Source organism: Ostrinia nubilalis, chromosome 6 (assembly GCF_963855985.1).
Source record: "Ostrinia nubilalis chromosome 6, ilOstNubi1.1, whole genome shotgun sequence".
NCBI classification, from domain to species: Eukaryota; Metazoa; Arthropoda; class Insecta; order Lepidoptera; family Crambidae; genus Ostrinia; species Ostrinia nubilalis.
Genome location: NC_087093.1, coordinates 17,690,386 through 17,715,336, shown reverse-complemented (window position 1 = coordinate 17,715,336; position 24,951 = coordinate 17,690,386). Strand labels below are relative to the sequence as shown.

Here is a 24,951-nt window from a genome sequence, read left to right as displayed (position 1 = left end):
GTCTAAACTTCAATAAAGGATCAGAGCCCTTTCCAAAACCAACTAACAACTTATTAATGGCATCAAACAGTTTTCACGCGCGATAAAAAGCGAAATAATTGTCGTAATCCTTCCACCCTCCGTTTGACCCGCGCAAACGAGATTCTGTCGACAAACTTTTTTCAACACATCTGCCGGAGACTCGTGTCCGTATTGCCAGTGTTTTAGGGTCCCTTATTAATAAAAAACTGAATAAGTCCTTTGATGGTTTTTACAGTTACAATCTGTTGCATGACACTCCTGAATTTTAGGCGGACTAATGTTTTAAAGCGGTCATTAAGAATTTACGGTAATAAAATTTTCAAATTGTTGTACTGTAGTGGGTAGGTCAACTTCTTTCAATGTGACTTGAAATATACTTAAAGTTTTTCAATTTAATATGAAGTTAAAAAGTGTATTAACTAACGCATGTAATTTAAAAGCATTCGGAACCCTACACACACTTCCTCACGCTTGCCCGCGTTTTTTTTCGCAGCTTCAAGTCGATCGGCTTTGCCGCGGGGGGGCATTGTGGCCACCTATTGCTACAGCTCGCTATTGCAAGGCGATTGTGTGTGACCGACTATTGCTTGCAATAGTGTTGTAAATTGTAATGCCCTTTGATTGTCCGAATGCGAGGAAAGGCCATTTGGACGAAAGCGGATTAAACACTCGGAAACGGGCAACTGATCGGCTTAGTTTGGGTTTGGAATGCGATTTTTACGTTTGGTCGTTTTTTGTTAAAGATAGTTTGTGGTAATGAGGTACTAGCACTACTAGCCACTTAATCAATAAAATTAAATGATAGAATAGTGAGACTAAAAGTAGTAAATTAATTTAGTTCTAAAGATACTATAGTCTTAGACAATAGTTATACTCGTGGAATAAGCGAAGCGATAAAGAAAATACCTAATTCCAGACCGGTTATTTTATCAAACATTAGCAGACATGGCATCACCATTAAAACAAAACATAACATAGAGCCTTCAAATTAAAATAATTCCTTTCTTTCTTTCAAATAAAATAATTAAGCCGATTATGTTTTGGAGAAAACTGTCATGTCATTCTACTCTAACTAGTCAACCATTTCTCCACTTTCACACGAGAACCGTTCCCGAGAAATTGGCATCATCCATAGACACTACATACAAACAAAGTGCATGACAGCCGCATCATCTGCCCACAGTTTAATTGACTCACAACCACGCGATTTGGATGTCTTCATCTTCGCTTTGTTGCGCCCAGTGGGAGGTTGTGAATTTGATCTCCTTTCGAGCACCTGTCGCGGTTAAACCTCAACTTAAAATCTACTTTACTAACTCAAAACTAAAGTCGAAAATTGAATACAAACTTCAGCCCTTGGTGTTAAAATAAAAATAGACTCTACAATCATGTGATTAGAGTGGAAATTAAAAGTGAGGGTGTGGGTGTGTTGCGAAGACAGCACCTCAGCGCGCGACGTGTCAAGAAGTCATTGTCGAAGCTGACAATGCTAATAATTGATCGCGTTCCGTTAGGGAGACCAGATGCAAGTATTCTGAAGATTTTAGAGCGATGCGAGAATTAAATGTTTGAGCAGTAGTTTTAGCAATTTGATTATAAATTTACAAACCAACCTTCCATAAATGTTAATTACAATATAGCATGTACTAAGTAATATTACATCTAAAAGATGCCTCAGTGTTTCCCTGATTTGCTATCTCTCATACTACTTATCTCATAGCTAATAACCACAAGGACAAGATAGAGCTCCTCGACTCTAATGAGTCCAAAATAACCTAATTGTTGATGATCGTTTTCACTGACTGACAATCAGGTAGATTCAAGTTTGCACCATTAGATTCTAATGGTTTGTTAAAACACGGTTGGAAAAGTGAAGAAGGAAAAGAATCATTGCCAAATGCCAAGATTACCGAGCTGATTAATAATTCACTTAGACTATATGACGACGTAGACGTATGGACATCAAAAATGACCATGGAAAAGTCCTCAAGCTACTCCAATAGCTTGGCCACCCCATCCAAGTCGCAGATGCCTCGCGGCACCCTTTATGTCGTAGTGTGTAGGCCGACGTCGCACGCAACATTGTCGCACTCTTGTTAAATTGTTAACAGCTATTCGTTATTTGTTAAATTGTTTCCGAAAGTCACCAAGATCAGTCATCTGCTCCATTTACGAGGCGTGATCGTAAGGCAAATGATTGTTATATGTATAGTGTCGGCGGTGTAGGCTCAGACAATACACAATAAATATGCAGCTGGTTTTTGAAAAGAGACTTGTTCTTTGACAAAGACAAGTTATTGGCGCCATAGGAATTGGACTAGGATTGTTCGTAAGGTAGTCCTTTTTTATTTTACTTTTATATCCTGTTTATAGTCAATAAGGCAATTTTGCGGGCATGATTACGATTCAAGATTCTGATACTTAAGAAGTAATAGCATAAATTGATTCATTGATTTAGAGAAGTAGGTTCAGTTAACCACGCATTTTTGTCGGTAGATAATAATTAGATGAATTTTATGGATAAAAGTTATGAAACGAAATAATGATTCTTACAAAATTGTATTTCTACGTCACTTAATATGTGTGTACAGCAACAAACACAAGAGGCTCTACATTTGTAGCAGTATAACACCTATTACAAATACATAAATAAGAACCAAATGCTATTATGAAAACCAAGGTCTTTATTCCCGAGTCGGTAGAAAAAATGCGAGCGATCGACTGATAACGTATTGTGGTGATGATAGACGGACGACCCGCAAGACGGATGGCCGACTGCTGCACCGTTATATTAACATTTCAAGGGAGATAAGAATTGAAACGTATTTAGTTGGCCCACATCTTGACACATATTCACAATAATAATATTTACCTATCTACTTTAATAAAAAATGTGACTGAGACAAATACGGCGATCAAATTCCCTTCATAATTGAATTAATAATAATAAATAAATATCCTTAGACATTTTACACTGCGCTTCTAGTCCCAAACTAAGCAAAACTTGTACTATGGGTACTAGACAACGGATATAAACATACTTAAATACTTTTTTTTTGTAAATACATACTTATTATACATAGAAAACACCCAGTCCAATACAAACAAATATGTTCATGCACACAAATGTTTGTACTGTGCGGGAATCGAACCCGCTACCTCCGGAATAGTAGTCCGTTTCGAACTACTACACCAAACGGCCGGCAAATTGGTAGAGACATTATTCAATGATATTGTAGTTTATTAATCCTTCAAGCTCCGCGAATCTAGACACAATAGAATCTATTGAATAGATAATCAATTGTTATGACATTAATTAATGCCGTCTGGGACTCAATCGATTAACGACACAGCAACGGCACTTTTTGAAAAATCAAAAACTTAACTTTATTGAATCTGCTATGGCTCAATCGGATGGCTTAATTTGTTCTTGGAAGCACGAAACCTATTAAAGTTCGACGAATATTACTTAGGTAAAGTCAAGTCAATTTAAGCTTTTTCAAGACAATAATATTGCAACTCACTATTACAAGATGGCAATAGCTCAACTGCATTTGATTTCTGGAGCATTGTGGTGAATCTACTCTCAATAATTTCAATAATTTTCACAAATAATATTTTTGACGCAATTGCTTTTCCTAGTACCACGCGCGATCCAAACTTCTGTGCATTGTTGTTTAAGGAAATCATAGAAGCTGGAAGCGTACTGAACTCTACATCTTCGAAGGTACGAGTATATTCAACATTATTCAAATACCGTCACGCGTCATAGAAGCCATGGAAAGCCTCACCGTTGCGTGTTTTAGTGACCAGCGTCGCGCTCTAATGCCTGCCGTTGAGTCGCGTTTGTTTTGTGTACAACCAAACGGAATTCTTCATGACTAATTACAGTTTGAATTTGGTCGCCAGCCTCTCGTATTGTGCGCGGCGTGCGGTAGGTAAGACCAAGGATTTAAACTCTTAGATGCGCTCTATGTGTTTTATTTAAAAAATAACCATATTAGTATCCAAAAAACACTACCTTTTTAAAAACTATAACATCTCAATCAACAAGACTACCATTTGCTATCAACTTAGTAACGAAAATATAGTTAAATAAATTTTAAATACATTACAAGATTCTAACTAGGTGCTACAAAGGAAAACCGCAGATGCGCAGAGAACAGAGGGCCTAGTGTGAGTTGAGTTTACATCAAACGAGTTCATTAGTGACATTAAATGTATGACGGATTGTACAGCGCCCCTAGTGGGAAACGTTCAAAAACTAAAATTTTCATACATTTTTTAAAAATTCGCACTCAGCCCACTGAGGAGTGAAATAGATCGTAGCTGACCAAAACCGTTAAGGGTAACATAACAACATAATTGGTTGAAAGGAGTTCAGAAGAAGAAGAATTCACCTACGTTCATAACTCCGGAAAGATCCTATCTTCAAAAATTTAGATCGGAACCCTAACACCACTTTAATACAATCTATCTAGTCTAGTCCATTCTTACAGTTTACATCCGTGGACTGTCCCGTGCGCCCGCGCATATTCAGAGCACGCGTGCGCGAGCATTTGAATGGCGTGTTTATGCGCTGTGAGGCATTCGTGCCTGACGACCACTGGCCAGAGAACGGTATTGATTACTTTTGGGACAAGAAAAACAAGATAGAAATAAGTAATTGTATAGTTTCAATAACCAGTCCCAGTACTACAATCCTATAAATTAAGAGCGTGCAGCAATTATCTAGTGCCTACAAGTAGCAAACGGTGTTTTATTATCAAAATCAGAATGTTGTTCGTTAAAAATCAGTCCAGTTTCCAAACTTACTGCTTCTGAATAAAGTACATTACTAACTTAATCTTTTGATAAATTATTTTTATTACTCAATTTACGCCCTAATTGCCCTAATGTAGAGTTTGAACGAATTTAAAAGATATTAAAGTCATGAGGCCTGAATCATAGCAATAATTCTCGCTCGTTCATATTTTATTATGATAGGCATTATTTTTATGACTTCTACTCTTTATTTTAAAAGATTTGTACTCATACTTCTCGTGTGTTTTTAAGACTGATAAAGAAATGCTTTATGAGAGGTTCGTGATTAAGTATCTTTTTGTTATAAAACTACACGGAAACCGCGTGCAAGCTCTATTTACTAAATAAAGAGGACTTATCTCTATTTGTGGTACTCTTCACAAACTCTAAACACGCACACTTCAAAAACAAAGATTTATTTTGAAAACAACCGCGCACTCCACTTGTTTTTCTTTTACTTATTCGGTACACCCTCACTCGCAAATCTGGCAACAAAAACATGGGCAGAATCACAGGCCCACGCGTGGACAAAGGCCGTCATTATCAAAACATTGCCGCCGGGACCGCGGGGCGCCAATTATGGCAACCCCATCACTGGCAACACTGTTGCTCGTTAGCGACTCGTGCGCCGCACGCGACGCCATAGTTTTGGATGTTGCAATTATAACTGTGAGAATGATGTGTTTGTGTAAACAAAATTGAGATGTAATGTAGTATGTGGGCGTGCTTTCTTTTTACTGCCGAGACTTGAAATTGAAACAATAAAATTGTAATACTTAGGAGGGAATTAATTCTTCATTAGGTAGATAGGTACCTAACTCCTATTCTACTTACTTGGGCTTAATATGTATTTGAATTTCCTATGGGCTTGTTTGTGGAAAACCTTGGGGGAGGCCTTTGTCCAGCAGTGGACGTCATTTGGCTGAAACGAACGAACGAACGAATGGGCTTGTTAATTTAATTTGCATAGTTACAATCCTCGAACTGCATTAATAAAACTCAGCAAGCAATTTCTGTTATTTTTATAGGAATTTAATAATGTCTCCTTGAACATACGCTATTTCAACTTAAAAGAAAACTAATCGGAATAACAAAGAAAACCACTTAAAAAATAAGTTATTAACGCTACATTTCACAAAGGTAAGTGTGCAGCCGGATGGATGTGCTCGCAAGGCCGGGTAGCAGAGAAAATGGCGAAAATGAGGTTTTCATTTTTCATTTTTGAGGTACTAAACAGTAAAATTAAAGGCTAAGATTTTTATTGGGCATAGTTGAGGATATTTTCTAGGGCTATTAACGGATGGAAACACGATTTGATGAAGTTGACTCGATAGAATAAATTCCCAAAGTTACCTCTATTCGTTTTCTATTTATGGTTTTATTTTTAAAATAAGCGATTTGAGATTCTAAATCTTTTACTAAACTAAAGTTCAGAAATAACTTGAGGGCTTTTAACGGATGAAATTTTTATATTGCGTCTTATTTAGTTACTATGTTAAAAAATGTGGAAAAAATCGTCCATGACGGCTTGGACAATCTCAATCAGTCGCGCGGTGGCGCTTACGGAGGACGGACGCGTGTCAGTTTTTTGGCCGTGACAGTTCGCGATTTGTCAATATTTTTGACAATGATGACTTTGATGAGTCACAGTATAATAATATCAGTGTTACTGGAGAAAGCTTAAATTCAATTCAATTTTGTCTACCTATTGAAATTTAAATCGTTCGCATCCTTTTAAACGAAGACTCTACTCATGATACATAGTACATTCCTCAAATATGAGACAAAACCAATGAGTTAAAATTACATTTTAATAGTACCTACATACAATCGTCTTACACTCTTTAGAAGAGCACACTGACACAAATAAATAATAAAAAAATACTGTCTAAGGTCTGTAGCTAAAGGTCTAAGATGGGGCATTTCACGCGAAGCGGACAGCGAAAATCAAGTCAGGTATTGGATTTTGTTCATATTTGGATTAAATGTACTGCTATATGACCTGAATGGATGTGCATCATTATAATTTTTTTATGAAGCTTAGTTTATTTTTTATGAGCGTTCAAAAAATTGGTAAAATTTTAGGAACAGATTTTTCAGAAGCTATTACTGCTATTATTACATTTGATTAAAAATAAACTAACTATTGGACTTTTGAGAATAAATAACTGTGTTTCTTACTATTTACTACAAATTTGAAATTTCTTTTTTGTTCACATAGATAACCGGAAGTAAAGTTTTAAAATCAAATTTTACAAAACTTCGGTATTTTTAAAAATTTTAATTTTTATTTTAAATTATACCTAGTAGTCTATAAATAACGTGTGTAAAGTTGTAGAATGGAGTCTGTATTGGTTTTTGATTTAGACGCAGTACAGTGCGAGCGCGCCGCAGTTAGCGTCATACTGGCTATCGACATTTGGCTACTGTATAAAAAATATTTTTTCGAAAATAACTGAAACGTTAATATTGTTGCATGCATACTCTTAAACAATTATAATTTTGACTCGGCGAACTTCGTACCGTGTAACAGACAATGATTGTTGGCATTGAGATGGTGCGTATTACGTCGCGGACTACCCACATCTTATTGAATAATACACTAAAAACATTATTCTTCTTTTTTAGGTAGTTGGTTAGCTACCTCCATATCAAATTTCATCAAAATCTGTCCAGCCGTTCTTGACTTATAAATCGTGTAACTAACACGACTTTGTTTTATGTATAAAACAAAGAACGGCTGAACAGATTTTAATGAAATTTGGCATGGAGATAGCTGGCACCCTCGACTAACATATCCTGACTACCCAAAAAGAAGGGTAATGTTTTAAGAGTATTATCCAATAAGTTGTGGGTGGTCTGCGACGTAATACCATCTCAATGCCAACAATCATTGTTTTAGGCGGTACAAAGTTCGCCGAGTCAAAATTATAATTGTTTAAGAGTATGCATGTAACAATATTAACGTTTCAGTTATTTTCGAACAAATAATTTTTATACAGTAGCCAAATGTCGATAGCCAGTATGACGCTCACTGCGGCGCGCTCGCACTGTACTGCGTCTAAATCAAAAACCAATACAGACTCCATTCTACAACTTTACACACGTTATTTATAGACTACTAGGTATAATTTAAAATAAAAATTAAAATTTTTAAAAATACCGAAGTTTTGTAAAATTTGATTTTAAAACTTTATTTCCGGTTTTCTATGTGAACAAAAAAGAAATTTCAAATTTGTAGTAAATAGTAAGAAACACAGTTATTTATTCTCAAAAGTCCAATAGTTAGTTTATTTTTAATCAAATGTAATAATAGCAGTAATAGCTTCTGAAAAATCTGTTCCTAAAATTTTACCAATTTTTTGAATGCTCATAAAAAATAAACTAAGCTTCATAAAAAAATTATAATGATGCACATCCATTCAGGTCATATAGCAGTACATTTAATCCAAATATGAACAAAATCCAATACCTGACTTGATTTTCGCTGTCCGCTTCGCGTGAAATGCCCCAGATGTAAGATAGAAGAATCTTCTAGCCAAAAAGATGGCAGATGCAGCAGATGTCAACGGATTTAAAACTGGAGTTCATATGACTCCTTGTAGACTTGAGTCTCTAGAGCGTCCCTTCCTCCACCATGCGTAATAATTTTCACAAAAATACTGTCTAAGGTCTGTAGCTAAAGGTCTACGCTGCAAGATGGAAGAATCTTCTAACCAAAAAGATGGCAGATGCAGCAGATGTCAACGGATTTAAAACTTGGAGTTCATGTGACTCCTTCTAGACTTGAGTCTCTAGAGCGTCCCTTCCTCCACCATGCGTAAAAGTTTTCCAAAAATACTGTCTGAGGTCTGTAATAAAAGTCTAAACTGCAAGATAGAAGAATCTTTTAGCCAAAAATATGGCAGATGCAGCATATATCAACGGATTTAAGACTGGACTGGCACCACCTTGCAATGTCATCCTCTCATTGTTATCTGTAATGTAAATTATTTTTAAAATGTATTTAAAAATAAAATGTTCGTTTTATTATTTCAATAATCTGACCTCTCAACTCAACTACACTACACAAACACCTTTGTTCGCAACTGTACTGACGAAACCTCGATATTATACCGTTCATTTAAGATGGCAAGCTTTTTGCAGCGGTAATGCACTCCAGGTAACCGTGTGTGATGCTTATTGCTCATAGTGATTTTCGATACAGAGCCCCGTACATACGTTATACATAAATTATGGAAAGAAAACACCCAGACCAATACAAACAAATATGTATGCAATTTTAGTATGATATTTTTATTTATTAATAAACAAAGAGACTGAACAAAATTGATGCGTGTACTGATTAATGTAATTAACCACATGCAAAGCTTTGTGAATTGCAACAACTATAATTTATTATCCAAGCTCTAAATAATCGTTACTACGAGTAACTGATCATAAAATGTTTTTCCAATCGCTCAAGCTCGCGAGGATCTACCGATAGGTCGGATGACGTAATCTTGAAATTCTTTTAGCCGGCGCGGAACTTCCGGAAGGTCGGGTGACGCCACGCCTCTTTGAACCGTGTTTACTTTGGCAGTTATATTCTATGTTTATTCGATTCTAAAATATATTCCCAAAAATTTAGAAAGTTGTTTTAATTTGTATCACTTGGATATGATTTGTATTAGAAAGTGCTGTGAGTGTGACGCTTGAACGGAAGGAAGTCAACCTAACCTAACCAACTGCGTATTTCTATACTGTGTAGCCGCGAGAGCTCTTTGGCGCGCTGTCTTCGGCGAAGTATTGCGCGCGCAGATTTTGACAGCGCGAAATACCTACTTTAGCAGAAATACCAAGCCAAACAAAGTGGATTAACTTACAAGTGAATATCAATCAGTCAGAACTCGAAGATTGGGCGTTTCTCAGGCTCATTACTGATCGCCGATTCCGTTGACGAGAGCGATTGAAGCACAAAGAGCGAGCAATTAGACCGGCCAGTGAGCTGAGCGAGCGAGCAGGGATAAAGCGCGATGTTTGGCGCAAACAGCGCTCGCCCTCCCCTTGTTTGTCGCGTTTCCTCGCGATTTGGCGCGATCCTTTGTACCGATGCCCACTCACTTCGCTAATTTTTATTCATCTTAATTGTGGGAAACACTCGAATATTGCAATTCCCTTGTGGGAATAGTTTCTTGATTCGACAATGACTTTCGAAACGCGATTCAAAAAGTTTGATTGTTAACGGAACATGTAAATCAATTGTTCGTTCGTGTTGCAATTAGAAATCTGTCTTATTGTTTTTGGAATTCATTAAAACTTTGCTTTTCATTCAATTACACCAGCGTTGCATAAAACTCAATTAAAAACCATTACAAAGTAGTTTTAAAAGCTACCTGCATTGTAACGTTATCGTTACAAGGATTAGTTACAATGTTTGCCTTCAAATAGAAACCCTTGGTTAGTCAAGCATTAGAAGGGGTCTCTTCTGATAATATTTTTAGTTTTATCAAAATATTAAACAATGCAAAACAGTTACAAACCTAACTTTAATATGCGCGAAATCGTTAACAACGTAGCTATTATGAGAATCAAAAGGGTAGATCTATTGTTAGATATTTTCACAGTCGATAATCCCAGCATTATAGCAAAGAAAACATTATCAAATCTGTTTTCTCTGATATCGTTTCGCCTCGAGGTCCGACTTTCAAAAACAATTAGAGGGTTGGAACTAAAAAGATCTCATGGGGTGTGGTGGGGTGCGCCCGAGGCGGGCTAAACGAACGCGGCATTGTCTTCCAGTGCGCGCATTGTGGTTGCTCACTCGACTCCTGCGCAGTTTCAAAGTCATCCCTTACGGCCGGTGGACACGAATCAGCGGTTTGTTGGGAATTGCTTTCATTTGTCGTCAAATAATAGTTTGAAGTCTAAACAAAAGATTGAACGCAATATCATTGTGCTCAGTGCTCAGTCAATATTGGGTGCGAATTTTGATTGAAATGCATGGAAAGGGACAAACATCCAACAAAAGGCGAAATTTATTGCAAAAAGTTCAAAGAATTCAGTAACTGAGATGTCCTGTTGATGATGATCCTATTGAAAGATTTTCACAATGCTTATGATAATGAGAAAATTTGCTTACTTTAGGTACCTCCTACCTTACTATGACAGATTTGTAATGTAATCTGATGATTAGATAGGTATCTTTATAATAATTAAACTTCTTGTCATCTCTACCATAAATTGAAGGACACAATTGCCATACAGATAAGTATGATATTTTGCATGTATCTGTGATACCAACATAATCCCTTATGCCGGCAATTGATCTAAGAAGGAATCGTAGCTATTTCTCAGAACGAAGTGTTTACTTGAATATCACTAACTCTTGGATATGAAGAACAAGATCAGAATCTGTAATTGGTTTAACTTGAAAAAGAAAGATTTCAAAACGGTGCCTAATACAGATGAGAGCTCTCAACGAAACGAGTCGTCTTAACCTTTCCCCTTACTTGCATCATTACCCTCTCAATCAGAGTGAAATCCTTATCGGTGCAATCTGGACGGTTCGTCATCCGCCTCTCGTACCTGGAGGGAGGACGAGAGGTTTGACGTGTGCCTCCCCAGCGCGTGCCGAATCGCGCTCCGTCGCGCACTTAGGGGTTAACAACATTTTCGAAGAATACGTTGGCAACAGTAGCTTAATAATTGTTTTTAAAAAGCTCTTGTGTCAATCATATGAATGAATTTTAATGGCTTTTAGAAAATATAGTTTTTAACCAAAATTTAAGACTATAAATTCACGTAAGTTCCCATAACAAGGTAGGTATTATTTTATTCCCGAATTTCCCCATACCAGCCGATCACCACCTGGATATTTCAGTACACATTGCTAGTTTCATGGCATAAAGAAATTAATTCTATTAGAGGATTTCGTATGTACCCACCAAAAAGCATAGACGGTGTCCAAAGTAAGTAAAGTACGAGGTCGCGGATTCGAATTCCGTTTTTACAAATAAGTGAACCGGTGTGCTAATAACTCATAAAAACTCATAAAACTCACTTTATTTTTGCAAGTAGGCTTTTAAAAAACTTTTACACAGTATTAAGTAACCCTACCACTGCTTCGGGATAATAAATGGGCCAGTGCTGAGAAAAAGCAGCGCAAGACCACTATGAAACAAAGAAAAACTAAGTTTCTTTACTTTGAGAACTTTCATATCTTTTTAAATTAAAAGAGTATATTTTTATTCTAATCTAAAGCCGATAGTTACACACCCCTGCATTAAAGACAAGTGGCTAATTGTCGCACGTGTTCGCGCTTTGTCTAACGGACATGTTTTGTCTATAGATCGCCGACACTCGATCACACACTTCATTGTTTAGAATCACGCACCTACCCTCAAAATATGATAAAAACTCAATAGATTTGCATATAATCGCGATTATAAAACATTCGTGCGTGTCTATTGGTGTGTGGGCAAAATCAATGTTGGCTACATAAAGAATAATATAAATAAAGTAGGTATGATGATAAAAAATAAGAAAAAGCAAATAAATGTAATGATGTGTTGCTTAAATGTTAGATGAAATGAAATGCTGTAAATCTACTGCAAACTAAAATTTTAAAACGACTCTAAGAGACATATTGTAATTGGTCTAACGGGTTATTAACTGCAACCACAAATATAAAGAAACATTGCTTAATACAATCTAATTAATTTTAATTGAGATTTTACATAAAAAGAATAGCATACTGATGATGATTATTGCAATTTGTGTAATTTTGGAACAGCTAACGCCATCTAGCGGTGAGCGGCTTGATCAAACTACTGAATTTAAGTCTAAATTTTATTAAAAATACAACGTGTAAATACACAATTTTAAAATTTATATTATGTGTAAAATTTTATAACTTATTTAATAATCAAATAGGGCGCAATTAAAAAAAAAAACAAAATAGTAAGTGTGCTTTTTTGTCAAGCGACATCTTGTGTCGAGTAGTAAGAACATTTCAATAAAGATTTTTCTAAAACTTGGTCTAACTTAAAGTTAGAAAGTTAGTAACTTTGCCTACTTATTAATTTTCAATAAAAATATACAAAAAAAAAATACAGACAACAAAATGTTAGTCCTTCGTATGTAGGTACTTATTCCTTCGTTCGTCTCATCCAGTACGTCAATAATGGCCCATAAAATACCCTCATTCGCTCACCACACCTAGGCATCCGATACCCTATTTTTACACATCTGAACCCGCAATATTTTCTTCCAAATATCACCCACGAGTCTGCAAACAAGCAACCCGATCAGTCGTAATCTGGGAAAATAAGCAAATTGCGTGTCTAGTTGTAGGCGAAATAACCAGCGTAGCCCAAGCCAAAGCGTCGTATGAAGCCTTAGATAGTAGAGGTCAACTTACGCTGGATATGTCAGCGGTCAAGTTACGAATTACGACCGACAGAGGGCCAGCAAATATTTGATGTCGGTAATTGTCACACGAGACCGAAGCTCCGTTTACCGAGAGCCCCTGCGGATTTTTTGCACATGAGGAATATCCTTGGGCAAATTGGTTGCCTGTAAATCATGAATACGTCTCGTAAAATCTACACAATTTTGATTTTTTGCGGGTATAATGATATTAAAAATGCGAAAGTAATACCTGCACTGTCTGTATGTTACGCTTTCACGCCTTATTTTTGATGAAATTTGGTAAAGATATTGTGTGTAAGGATATTTATTTGTCGGCGCCGGACACAGATGCTGCAAATTATTATTGATGATTAATAGTACCAATCTTAATATTATGTTATCTGTAAATCTGTAGAGCGGAAGGTTTGTGATTCCTAAACGTAACACCCGACTGATGCGCAGAAAAAGATAACTGTCAATCAGTTGTGTCATGTCAAGTGTGAGCAGGCGGCTGCGAGGTTATCTTTGAAAAGCGTGTTGAGTTTGGTGGAACGTTAAATTGTAGGAAAAGTGATTGTCAACCATCCAAGATATTATCTCCTTGCCCGTTAACCCACGCCAATGGAGATTCCACCCCTAGAGTTCCTTCTGATAGAGGCCCAGTGCCTTTATAATTAAAATAATAATTAATTGATAATACATACCTACATAGACAAAATTAATGATTATAAAATATCTCTTTGCACGTTTGAAATGCAAGGACCTCAATAAAAGTAAATTGTCACTTGTCAATTTTGAAAACAACCGTGTTTATTTTACTGAAAAAAGATTACGTAATTTTCTTCCTAATAATGAATGTGCACAAATTGTGGGAATACAGAGAGTACGTGAACGTAAACGGCATGATGCTGACCAGCGAGCTGATATCGCTGCTCCAGAACTCTTTGACCCTGCTCCAAGTTGAGAACCACTTCAGCCACATCCAGTACTGGGGGCAGTTGTATGCGGTAGACGCCGACTACCACATCGCCGTCGGCATCAATAACGACGCCCTCGCCGACCGCAAGTACTTCTACACCACTGACTTTAAGTTCTGGGGCCTCCTCCCTAAGCCTAAGAAGAAGTACAAGATCTTGTCCCTTCTAACAACTTTCCCCTTACGCGGCGACCCTTCCCTCAAAATCAAGGTACTCGACGAATCTCTGGAGGAGAATCATCCAGAAAGATGCCGCTTAATGAAGGAGGAGAGCCGCATCGCTGCCACCATCAGCAACATTTGTGACGAGGCCGAGATATGCGCGCGGGGGCAGCTCATCAAGCAGCCCGACGGCCAAGTGATCATCAACCCTAACTTCTATGGCCTCACAGGAGCCGAGGCCAAACAATTGAAGTCGTACTTGCACATCAGACAGCCACAGCAGCGTTGGAATACCAACCTTCTGACGAGGCAAGACTACAACTACAGCATGGATTTCCTTGACTCTATCGACCAAGACATCCCTAGCGGGTGCTGGAGCCTGTCCCTGGAGAAATCGGGAAGTGTGGCCTACCTGCGCAGCCTGTACTGGCCAGGAATGACGTACTTTCACAAAGTTAAGAGCCCAGACGGTGGCTTTCTGTACGTTGGTAATGGCAGAAAAAATTTGGACGTCCCTTTCCTACTATAGATTTATTATTCTATTCTAACGTGAATATTTTAGTTTTAATAAATGTTTCGTTATTCTAAAATAGGCCTCAAACTTTTTTCAAAAGCTGCTAAATCCAAGCATAACCACAACACACACACATTATATAAAAGCAACGCAAAGACGACAAACAGAAGTAACTAAGCAGGACAATAATTGGCACTTACCTTGATAATCTCGCCAATCAGCCAGTCACCAACGCACCATCAACTTGGTGAAGTCTGCAACAAAATAATTAGACTTAGTCGAGAATATACAATGCATGCAACGTGAAAGGATTAAACAAACATTGGTTTGGAACTTCCTTTCTTACTGTAGATTTATTATTCAAACGTGAATATTTTAGTTTCAAAAAATGTTTCGTTATACGAAAATAGGCCTCAAGCTCATTTTCAAAAGCTGCTAAATCTAAGCTTAACCACAACACACAGATTTATACAAAAGCAACACAAAAAAGACGAAAATAATTAAGTACTTACCTTGTATTTCTCGCCAATCAGCCACGTCACCAACGCACCATCAACAGCTTCGTTGAAATCTGCAACAAATTAATTAGAATTAGACAAGAAGAAGCTATAGCATGTATGTAACATGAAAGAAATTAGATCGGTTAAAAATTTGGAAGTTCCTTTCCTACTGTAGATTTAAAGAAGTGGGGATTATTGGCTTACCTTTTTACTCTCACCAATCAGCCATTGTCACCAACACATTATCAACAACTTTGGTTGAAAGCTCCAATATAATGCAACGTGCAAGTAATTAGATCAGTTAAGAATGTGGATGTCCCTTTCCTAACGCTAATAGGTATATTAGATTCAACAAATGTTTCGTTATACGAAGCTACTCAAGCTTCTTCACAAAAGCTGCTAAATTCAAGCATAACACACACAGATTCTACAATATAAAAGCAACGCAAAGTAGACACAAAGAAGTAAGCAGGACAATTTGTAGGTACTTACCTTGTTATTCTCGCCAATCAGCCAAGATCAGCCATGGTCACCACCAACGCACCATCAAGATTGAAACCAAGCTGTTGATGGTGCAGCTTTCAAGCTGCAACAAAATAATTAGACTCAGTCAAGAAGCCATAGCATATAACCTGAAAGGAATTAGATCACTTAAAATTTTGGATTAGACGTCCCTTTCCTACTGTAAATTTATTTTTCTAACGTGAATATTTTAGTTTCAATCAATAAATGTTGACCCCAAGCTTATTTTCAAAAGTTAACCTCAACATACACACACATTAGGTATACAAAAGCAACGCAAAGAAGACAAAAATAAGTAAGTAGGTAGGACGATTTCCACTACATATTAAATTAAGTATACCTTGTTAATGTCGCCAATCAGCCATTGCAAGTCACTAACGCACCATCAACTGCTTGGTTGAAATCTGCAACAAAATAATTGGACTTAATCGAAAATTCCAGTGCACGCAACATGAAAGGAATGAGATCAGTTATTTTAAAATTCCATAAGTCTAGTTACTTACCTTGCACCATTGCTCTATTCTTCGTTTCTCGTGTTACCTAAATACAATTAAAACCGTCTAGATCTACCGCAGCGGTTAGCGATTACGCGTTATAAGACTATCGTAATTTGAAAACCAATGTAGTTGTAGTTGCGTATGCGCTCCTCCATTTTCACCGATCAAGAAATTATTTTTCTGAAGGTAGCCTGAAGCAAGTTTTTTGTCATAGTTTTTCCGTTCCGTTTACATGAGAAGGCAAAGGCATACCCATTATACATCCCGTTATGAAATAGTGAGAAAAAAAAATAAAAAAAAGCAATGCAAAATCAAATTCAAACACTATAATTAATTTTCAAAACAATAGAAATGCACACTGAACATGCTTGCTTAACTTGCTAAGTAGGTAGCGCGAATGTTGATGTAGCGCGTCGTCTATCCACCAGCCAGCAACTTCTGGTGAGTTAAGTCTTTTGTACATGGACTACCTTAAGGTGCAGAATCAGTATCTTCTGATGAGTTAGGTAAGTCTTTTGTACATGGACTACCATAATGGTGCAGAATCAGTATTTTTATACATTTGGCGATCAAATAGGAGTGTGAGTTGAGGTCGGTACAGCAGAAGCAATTACAGGGTTTGTATTATTTTTAGTAGAATCACTAATTGGAGTTTGAGCGGGGGTTGCTTGATACAGCCAAGGTACCTTATTTTAGATGTTACAGAGGGCACACACATTTTACCACTTTGGAAGCGTCTCTCACGTAAACTATTCAGTTTAGAAAAAAATTATAGAAACCTCAATATCGTTTTTGAAGACCTATACGTATGGGTTTTCAACAGTATAGCTCTTATAGTTTCGGAAAAAAGTGGCTGAGTGACATACGGAGGGACGGACAGACAGACAGACATGACGAATTTATAAGGGTTCCGTTTTTTGCCATTTGGCTACGGTACCCTAAAAACGTGCCCGCAGCCCGACACGCTCGTTTCCCGCGGTTTCCCGAGAGTTTTTCTTGTTGGATATCGAAAGCAGTGTTGCAAACCACACGATGATATTTCGCTACAAGCCGAACAATATTTTTTTGCAAATACCTAGTCACAATAATTCCATTTTTTTTTTTTTAATTCCATTGCAACCTTTTAAATTTGTACAACAAGTCAAAAGTGCTCTATCTATAGAAACTTGTATTATCAATGATCACATATCGCTTTTTCACTCTAACTTGCATTTCTTGTCTCTCTTCTTCACAGCTGTCGTTTCGTTTTTGTGGGATGGTCGCGAAGCGAAAATCGCGCCCATTTGTAACCGGCTTTTGTCCATAAAGCCTGTAAATTCATTCATTCTTTGTTTAAAGATTAGCCTTTTATCACAATATTTTTACTACTGAAAGTATTAACATGTCGTCAAACGGCGTAACAGAGGACGCCGACATGGCAGAGTGTGATGGTGAAAAAGTTGTGACGATGATGGACGTTCTTCAGGAACAGCAAGAGTTCGAAGAAGACGCTAACGCGGTCCTCGGAGCATCGGACGAAAAAAATTGCACTTTCCTTAAGGTATTTCAAGCAATTACTTTATCTTTCGTAACAGAATCTTGTCCAAAATGGCTGGCGAAACGTAGTATTGGATAATTTGCATTAATGTCGAAAAAAATATACTAAATGCAATCATTTTGAAGTTATTTTATCTCCTACATGTTTCCCGATCATTTCCTTCTAAAATGCCGTCTATGAAACTGAGTCAACGTTGATTTTCTTTGCAAAATTACGTACGTATTTTGGGGTTATCATCCTATTACGTTGTACAATGGATCTCCTTAAAAATTGTCTCAAATATCAATTATCTCCATTAAATACTGTAAGATTTTATAATGTATTGATTTGGCTATGTCAATAGCAAATAACTAATTGAAAGAAACAGAATTTTTAATATTTACTAAATGAAATATTATACAAAATTACTTTAAAACTTTTGCATGACTTTCAAAAGCTTAAAATTAAAAGAAAGATTAGGGGATGAGGTCTTACAAAAATTTAAGTTAATGGACACTATTGGAAAGTTAACCTCGTAAGTCCCCGCGTACTTGTACAAGTACAAACTAAGCATAGTAGTTCAGACCTGACATTTAAACTACATAGCAAGAGTAACTGCCTAATGTACTTACCCAAGTACAAATTTTTCTTTCCCCATTTACCGGGTAGTTTTTTTACAATGGCAAAAATGATACGACCATACTCATTCAATACTCTATGGTCAATTCTGCCACGGTAGACAGGTAACGTCAACTGTCAGTGTCAGTGTATTTTTTTCGCAAAATGGTCACGCGGTCGGATTGCCGGCCGGCACGAGGATAGTTTATCTGTTTATATCAAAGTAATCTTTTGTTTTTTGTCTTGTTTTTTAAATGTATCAGTAAATATAAATTATAGTTTCTATAAATTAAACAAAATTTAAAAAGAAACTTAGTATTTTAGGAGGTTCATGAACGGTCAAAATAATTTGTACTTGATATAGTACGTTAGGCGTTGGTTACACAAATAATTGTATGAAAGTTGTATTAGGTATGAAATTAGCGATTTTTTTTTCTTCAATGTTCATTACTATGTAATTTCTTTCATAGTATAGCTATGTCCATCATTCTTTTTTTATTTGAAATTTGACTTCAAGGGCTTACTTTTGCGTATAAAATGTTAAACTTAATTTAATTTTTTAAATTAGAATTTAATCTTCAAAGACAGCTCGTCCTAATTGTCGTCCGTTTCCATTAAACAAAAATAAATATATTTTTATACAGATACCAATTTTTTTTAAATGTCTTAATTTTTTTTATAGCTTAATGTTGTTTCAATCTATCTACAAAATTTCATAAAATTTAAATTTATGCTTTTATAAAAAATCACAAAAAATTAGTATGGAAAAATTAATTTTGGTGAAATTCTCCATATAAAACGCTAAAGCCAAATAATTTTGTCTTAAAGACTGAATTTTATAATTATTGCTTACTTAAGTGACGTTTAGAAGAAAAATATGATTTATTTTAAATATTTAAATAAAACTATCTTAATAAGATTATTTTTTTACACTGTATAAAAAGCCTAACGTACTTACAGGAGTACAAACTATTTTCAATATTTTTCTTTTAAAACAGGTGCTAAAGATGCTAAACTTACAGTAAAAAATACAAAACATAAGGTAACGCTTAAAAAACTATGTAAAACCGTCAATACTTTATCTCGGTCTGAAGCACATTTCTTAGTTTGTACTTGGTATAGTACATCCGGCAGATATGAATACTGCTGTTGAAAAAACACAGGACTTACGAGGTTAAATCTTAACAGTCTCTGGTAATTGCATTGTTTTAAGCTATTTGTTTGTCATAAATCTATTTACTTGTTTCAGGGTTACATTAAAAGACAAGCTCTGTATGCCTGCCTCACCTGCTGCTCTGATGCCAAAACTGACCCAACAAAGCGAGCCGGTGTCTGCCTCGCATGCAGCCTCAACTGCCATGAAAACCATGAACTTATTGAATTGTATACAAAACGTAATTTCCGCTGTGATTGTGGCAACCCAAAATTCAATGGTCATCCCTGTCAATACACAACAAACAAGCTGGATCTAAATGAAGATAACTGCTACAATCAGAACTTCAGTGGTCTCTATTGCACCTGTCACAGGCCATACCCTGATCCTGAGGCTGCTTTTGAAGATGAAATGATACAATGCATCATCTGCGAAGATTGGCTCCATGCAGCTCATCTGGAAGCAACTCTTCCTTCCGAGCAATATGCTGAAATGATTTGCAAGGATTGTATGGAGAAAAATGAATTTTTGCATGATTACAGTGACATAGCAGTTAATAACGAAACTGCAGAAGTAGACATAACATCAGTCAGTAAATCTGAAGCACCTACAGCTGACGAGTCTGCTGAAAATAATATACCAAAAATTAATGGAGCACTAGAATCTACTGAGTTTTCTAATGAAAAGGAAAATAATACAGTGAATGATATTGAGATGACAGAAAAAGATAAAAATATTGTCGAGTCCACCACAGATAGTGAAAGTAAAGAGGCTGAAGATAGTAAAGAATCTACAGCTTTGGATGGAAATGATGAAAATAAAATGGATATGCCAGTGCCTGATGCAGCCAATAGTATTAAGGAAGACACAGAAAAAGATAATAAAGAAGAGTCTAATGAAAAGCAATATGAACCACAAGAACAAAAGCAATCTGAAAATGATGATATAGCAGAGACTGCTCCTAATGCATCAGAAAACAATGAACCAAACATTGATAGTATTACTAATGACATTCCTGAAAAGGATGATGAAACAAAGAATGAAGAAAACATGGAAGAAGCACCTCAGGCAGAAGAAAAATTGGAAACAAATTTAGCACAGGATTCTGAAGAAAAAAGAGAAAGTAATGAAAATTCTATCATAGAAAGCATAGAGAAACTTGAAAGTGAACTTGGTAATGTAGAACAAACAGATAAGTTTGATGAGCAAACTCCATTAAATGATAGCACTAAAAATGATGAAAATAAGACTGAATCTAAGAATGAAGACAGTATTACTACTGATGCAACACCAGATAAAGTAGAATCTGAATTGAATGTAGAAGAAGCAAGCAAAGAAGACAATGCTGAGATTAAAACCAGTGATGTAGACATGAATGAAGAAAAGGATGCCAATACTACCACCAATAATGACTTAAAGTCAGAAACAACTGATAATATTCAAAATGGTACTACGGAAAATGATGTTTCTCGACTTACTGATGAGGTAAGCAATGAAATTGATGGCACAACAGACACTACAAAGGACAGTAAAAGAAAGTACTCAACAGAAGAATCTGAAGAGGTAGCTATAAAGAAACCTAAATTAGAAGAAGAGAGCAGCTGTCTGAGACCAAAGGGAGTGAAACGAATATTCAAAGGTGCCACATTCTGGCCATCGAATTTCCGCCAAAAGCTTTGCACTTGCGGCGAGTGCATCTCAATGTACAAAGATCTTTCGGTCATGTTCCTGACTGATCTGGAAGATACTGTGACAGAGTATGAAGCATTAGGCAAACAGAGGACTGATGGGTCTGCCTCATCACAGTATGAGAGAGGTCTAGAAGCCTTATCATCTTTGGACAGAATCCAGCAAATAAATGCTTTGACTGAATACAATAAAATGAGGGACAAACTGTTGGACTTCCTGAAGAGTTTCAAAGACCGAAAGGAAGTAGTGAAAGAAGAGGACATCAAGGCTTTCTTTGCGGGCATGAAGCCGAAGCGCGAGCCCGACGGCGTCTACTTCTGCAGATGAGATTTTAGTTTAAGAACTACTTTTTTTATTATTCAGTTGATTATTGCATTCCTTTGCTTAGTGTTGAATTTTAATGTATGTAGACCTTCTCATAGAAGTTCATGACGTTTAACACTGACTAAATATATTCTTTGGTACCTTATTATGGATTTTATTTGTTCAGTTTCACATTGATCTGCATGAGATAGATTCTTATTATGCAGATCAATGTAATTAAGTTTAACCGCCTCTGTGGTCTAGTGGTAAGACCACCTGCTTCAGACGCAGAGGTCCCGGGTTCGATTCCCAGTGGGGGCAGATTTTTCTGTTCGGTTTGGTTGGTGGTAGGGCTTGTTCTAAGTCCGCCTGGCTAGCTACCACCATCTTACCTAAGTCTGTCGCCATAACAACAATGTTAACAGCATTATTGTGTTCCGGCAGTTAGAGGTAAGATAGCCAGTTCCTCCGTGGTTGAGGATTCCGGGTGAAGCTCGCTTCCACCTTCGGCCTGATCATCACTTACCATCAGGTGAGATACAGGCCAAGAGCTTCCTCGTTGTGGATAAAAAAAAAAAAAAAAAAAAAAAAAAAAAGTAATTATTATGAATATTGTGTATTTTGCTACAACATAGTCACTCCTATATGTCAGCAGTACCTTGTTATTTACATTTCCTTGGTCATTTAACAACAGCTAGGATGGGCAAAAGCTAGTTTAAAAACTTAAACCCCATATTTCAAAAATTCAAATCAATTGTAAAGCTGAGTTGCACCACCATATTTTAACCGTAACATTAACAATAACCGGTGTTTTTTGTAAGGAGTTTGACAGATTTTTGACGTTTGTCAAAGTTAAAGTAAGATGGTGCAACAGCCTAAATGTTCAAATAAAACTCATGCGGAGTGGTAATAAGTTTATTGTAGTTGTAACGTTGGTCAGGCTTCACGCGTACAGGATGTCGTAGTGGCCGGGCCGGTACAGAAGCTGCACCAGCGGCTTGGCGCCTTCGGGGAACACGTGCGCGATCACCTGCGCACAGACAATAACTGTTACAAGACTTCCTATGTTCCCACTGCTGCAACTCCTGTATAGAGATCTACAGTCGCACACAACTGTTATAAGACTTCCTATGTTCCCACTACTGCTGCAACTCCTGTATGGGATCTGCAGTCATGAAAGTAATTTAATTTCTGCAATGAGGCTTTTATAAAGCATTTTTCCACATTCCAATGTAACTAACTAACCCTACCACTTCTTACAAGAAACTGTTGTCTCAGAGCAGGAGTCTGATATAATGCTGCTACCTACATTTACATAGGCAAACCAAGTAAGCAAACATTAATTTGCTGCACATAGATATAGCACATAAAGTAACTTATCATTAGTAATGATCATGAAGGCATGATCTTTATTCAATTTTCATTATAAATATTATTATCTGATCATTTGTGTGATAAAAATATAACAAATACTAGCTTTTGCTGGGCTAAAACAAAAATACTGTAAAGTTTCATCAAAATCCGTTCAGTAGTTTTTGCGTGAAAGAGTAAGAAAGATCCAGACATCCACACAAACTTTCGCATTTATAATAAGTATAGGAATAGGAAGTAGGATAAATAGGGATTGTTGGTTTACCTGGCTGCCGTCTCCACGGTCCATGTACTCCACCCTCACGCCGACATTAAGCGCGTTGCTGAGGGCTATTATGTGGATGTGGTCCGACTCCTTGTACATTGGCTCCACTTCCTGAAAAGTAACAAAATTCGTAGATCAAAACATCTGGTAAGTATCATCATCATCATCTCAACCATAGGACGTCCACTGCTGAACATAGGCCTCCCCCAATGCTTTCCTTTTGCCCGGTTGGTAGCAGCCTGGTAAGTATGCAATCACTTAATTGATTTCTATTCTATAAAAATCCTAGTTTTTTAAGTTATTAATAAAATGAGGGAAGAATTATAGCTATCTAATCATGGAGGACAAAAATATTCAAGAGAAACTTGTATACAGCAATGCATAAAACAAAATAAGTAGGTTATTTCCAAACATATTAGATAATTTCTCACCTGCCTACAAAATTCAGTCACAGTCCGGGGTCCCTCTATAAAGTTCTGGTAGAAGTCATGTTGGGTTTGCAGCTGGCCGGAAGTGACGAGGCGCAGGTACACCACAATGTAGTCGGAATAGCCCTGCTTGTTGAACTTGTCGTGGAGCTCGGCGCGGATCGGCTCCATGCCGTCCGGGGAGCCCCCGGCCTGCTCTCCGACCCGTTGGACAACTTCCATAAACTACAAGATTAAGCCCAATGTAGTTTTTGTATTGAGTTACAATAGTAGGATTACTTTTATTCAAAGAACTAAATATCTAACTAATTAATATTACACAACAGAATAATACATTATCAACATTGCTATCCTGTAATGTATCAACTATTGACATTGTCCTATCAGAGCTGAACATCTGCACGAACAAAAATGTAATAAAACAAAGATTTATTCTCTCAAAATAACCATCACAACTCAATTAGCAATTCAAATCATGCAAGTGAAACAAAAAACATAACCTAAAAAATAAACTTACTGTCTCGTAAAAGTCTTCCACTGTGAATTGAGAGAAGCCTAACGCTAGGAGGATTTCTTTGGAGTTCTTTGCTATTTCAAAAAACTTTTCATACTCGGCCTTATCTGTGAGAAGATACTCTAAGTATGCGTACGAAAATGCCCGGAAAAAGCAGTTACCGTCAGGCCGCGTTCTCCTCATATACTTATACTTAGAAGCCAGATCTTTTACTTTTAGAAGATACACGGGGTCCTCATTGTATTCTTTTTCTAATGATGATAAGGCTTCGAGTTCCCCAACAAGCGGTATCGACTCTGATATCTGAAAAACAAACACAAACATCACGTCATGTATGATTTTATTTTTTCTAAAAATTACAGCCCTCGGCTGACTTTGATACCAAGTGTATTTCAAAGATTACCTCTTTTTCTATCTCCCGTTGCTGTTTCATAATCAATTCATCCTGATTTATTGAGTTATCCACTAAATTACCGGCACAGCCGCTACTGCTTGATGCATCGTCCGCCATTTTCAAATAAAAATTGACAGATGACGACAAATGACAATCGAACCAAAACTGATGCGTTTAGTTTCTGCATTGATTTATACTTTTTTTTATGACTGTCCTCAACTCTAATCCATATCTGTGGTCCTCAAGACTAGGTTGTGCAGCTTTCATCCATTAGGGTGCAATAAATCTTTATTTTCCTTCCGTATAACCCTCAA

General features: G+C 36.7%; 3 protein-coding genes across 3 annotated transcripts; 2 read left to right on the top strand and 1 right to left on the bottom strand.

Moving 5' to 3' along the window:
• The first annotated feature begins 14,019 nt into the window (after positions 1-14,019).
• LOC135072734 (radial spoke head protein 9 homolog) lies at positions 14,020-14,895 on the top strand. Its single transcript, XM_063966762.1, has one exon. The coding sequence runs from the start codon at positions 14,067-14,069 to the stop codon at positions 14,880-14,882; it is 816 nt and encodes a 271-aa protein (XP_063822832.1). The 5' UTR covers positions 14,020-14,066; the 3' UTR covers positions 14,883-14,895.
• A 2,708-nt stretch (positions 14,896-17,603) lies between these two features.
• LOC135072732 (putative E3 ubiquitin-protein ligase UBR7) lies at positions 17,604-21,831 on the top strand. Its single transcript, XM_063966760.1, has 2 exons — positions 17,604-17,926; positions 19,770-21,831. The coding sequence occupies exons 1-2, from the start codon at positions 17,768-17,770 to the stop codon at positions 21,687-21,689; spliced, it is 2,079 nt and encodes a 692-aa protein (XP_063822830.1). The 5' UTR covers positions 17,604-17,767; the 3' UTR covers positions 21,690-21,831.
• Positions 21,832-22,566: 735 nt separating this feature from the next.
• Positions 22,567-24,784, bottom strand: LOC135073009 (ubiquitin thioesterase otubain-like). The gene is made up of 5 exons (XM_063967007.1): positions 24,647-24,784; positions 24,247-24,546; positions 23,733-23,954; positions 23,302-23,412; positions 22,567-22,695 (listed from the first exon to the last, which is right to left on the bottom strand). The coding sequence occupies exons 1-5, from the start codon at positions 24,752-24,754 to the stop codon at positions 22,609-22,611; spliced, it is 828 nt and encodes a 275-aa protein (XP_063823077.1). The 5' UTR covers positions 24,755-24,784; the 3' UTR covers positions 22,567-22,608.
• Between the last annotated feature and the right edge of the window lie 167 nt (positions 24,785-24,951).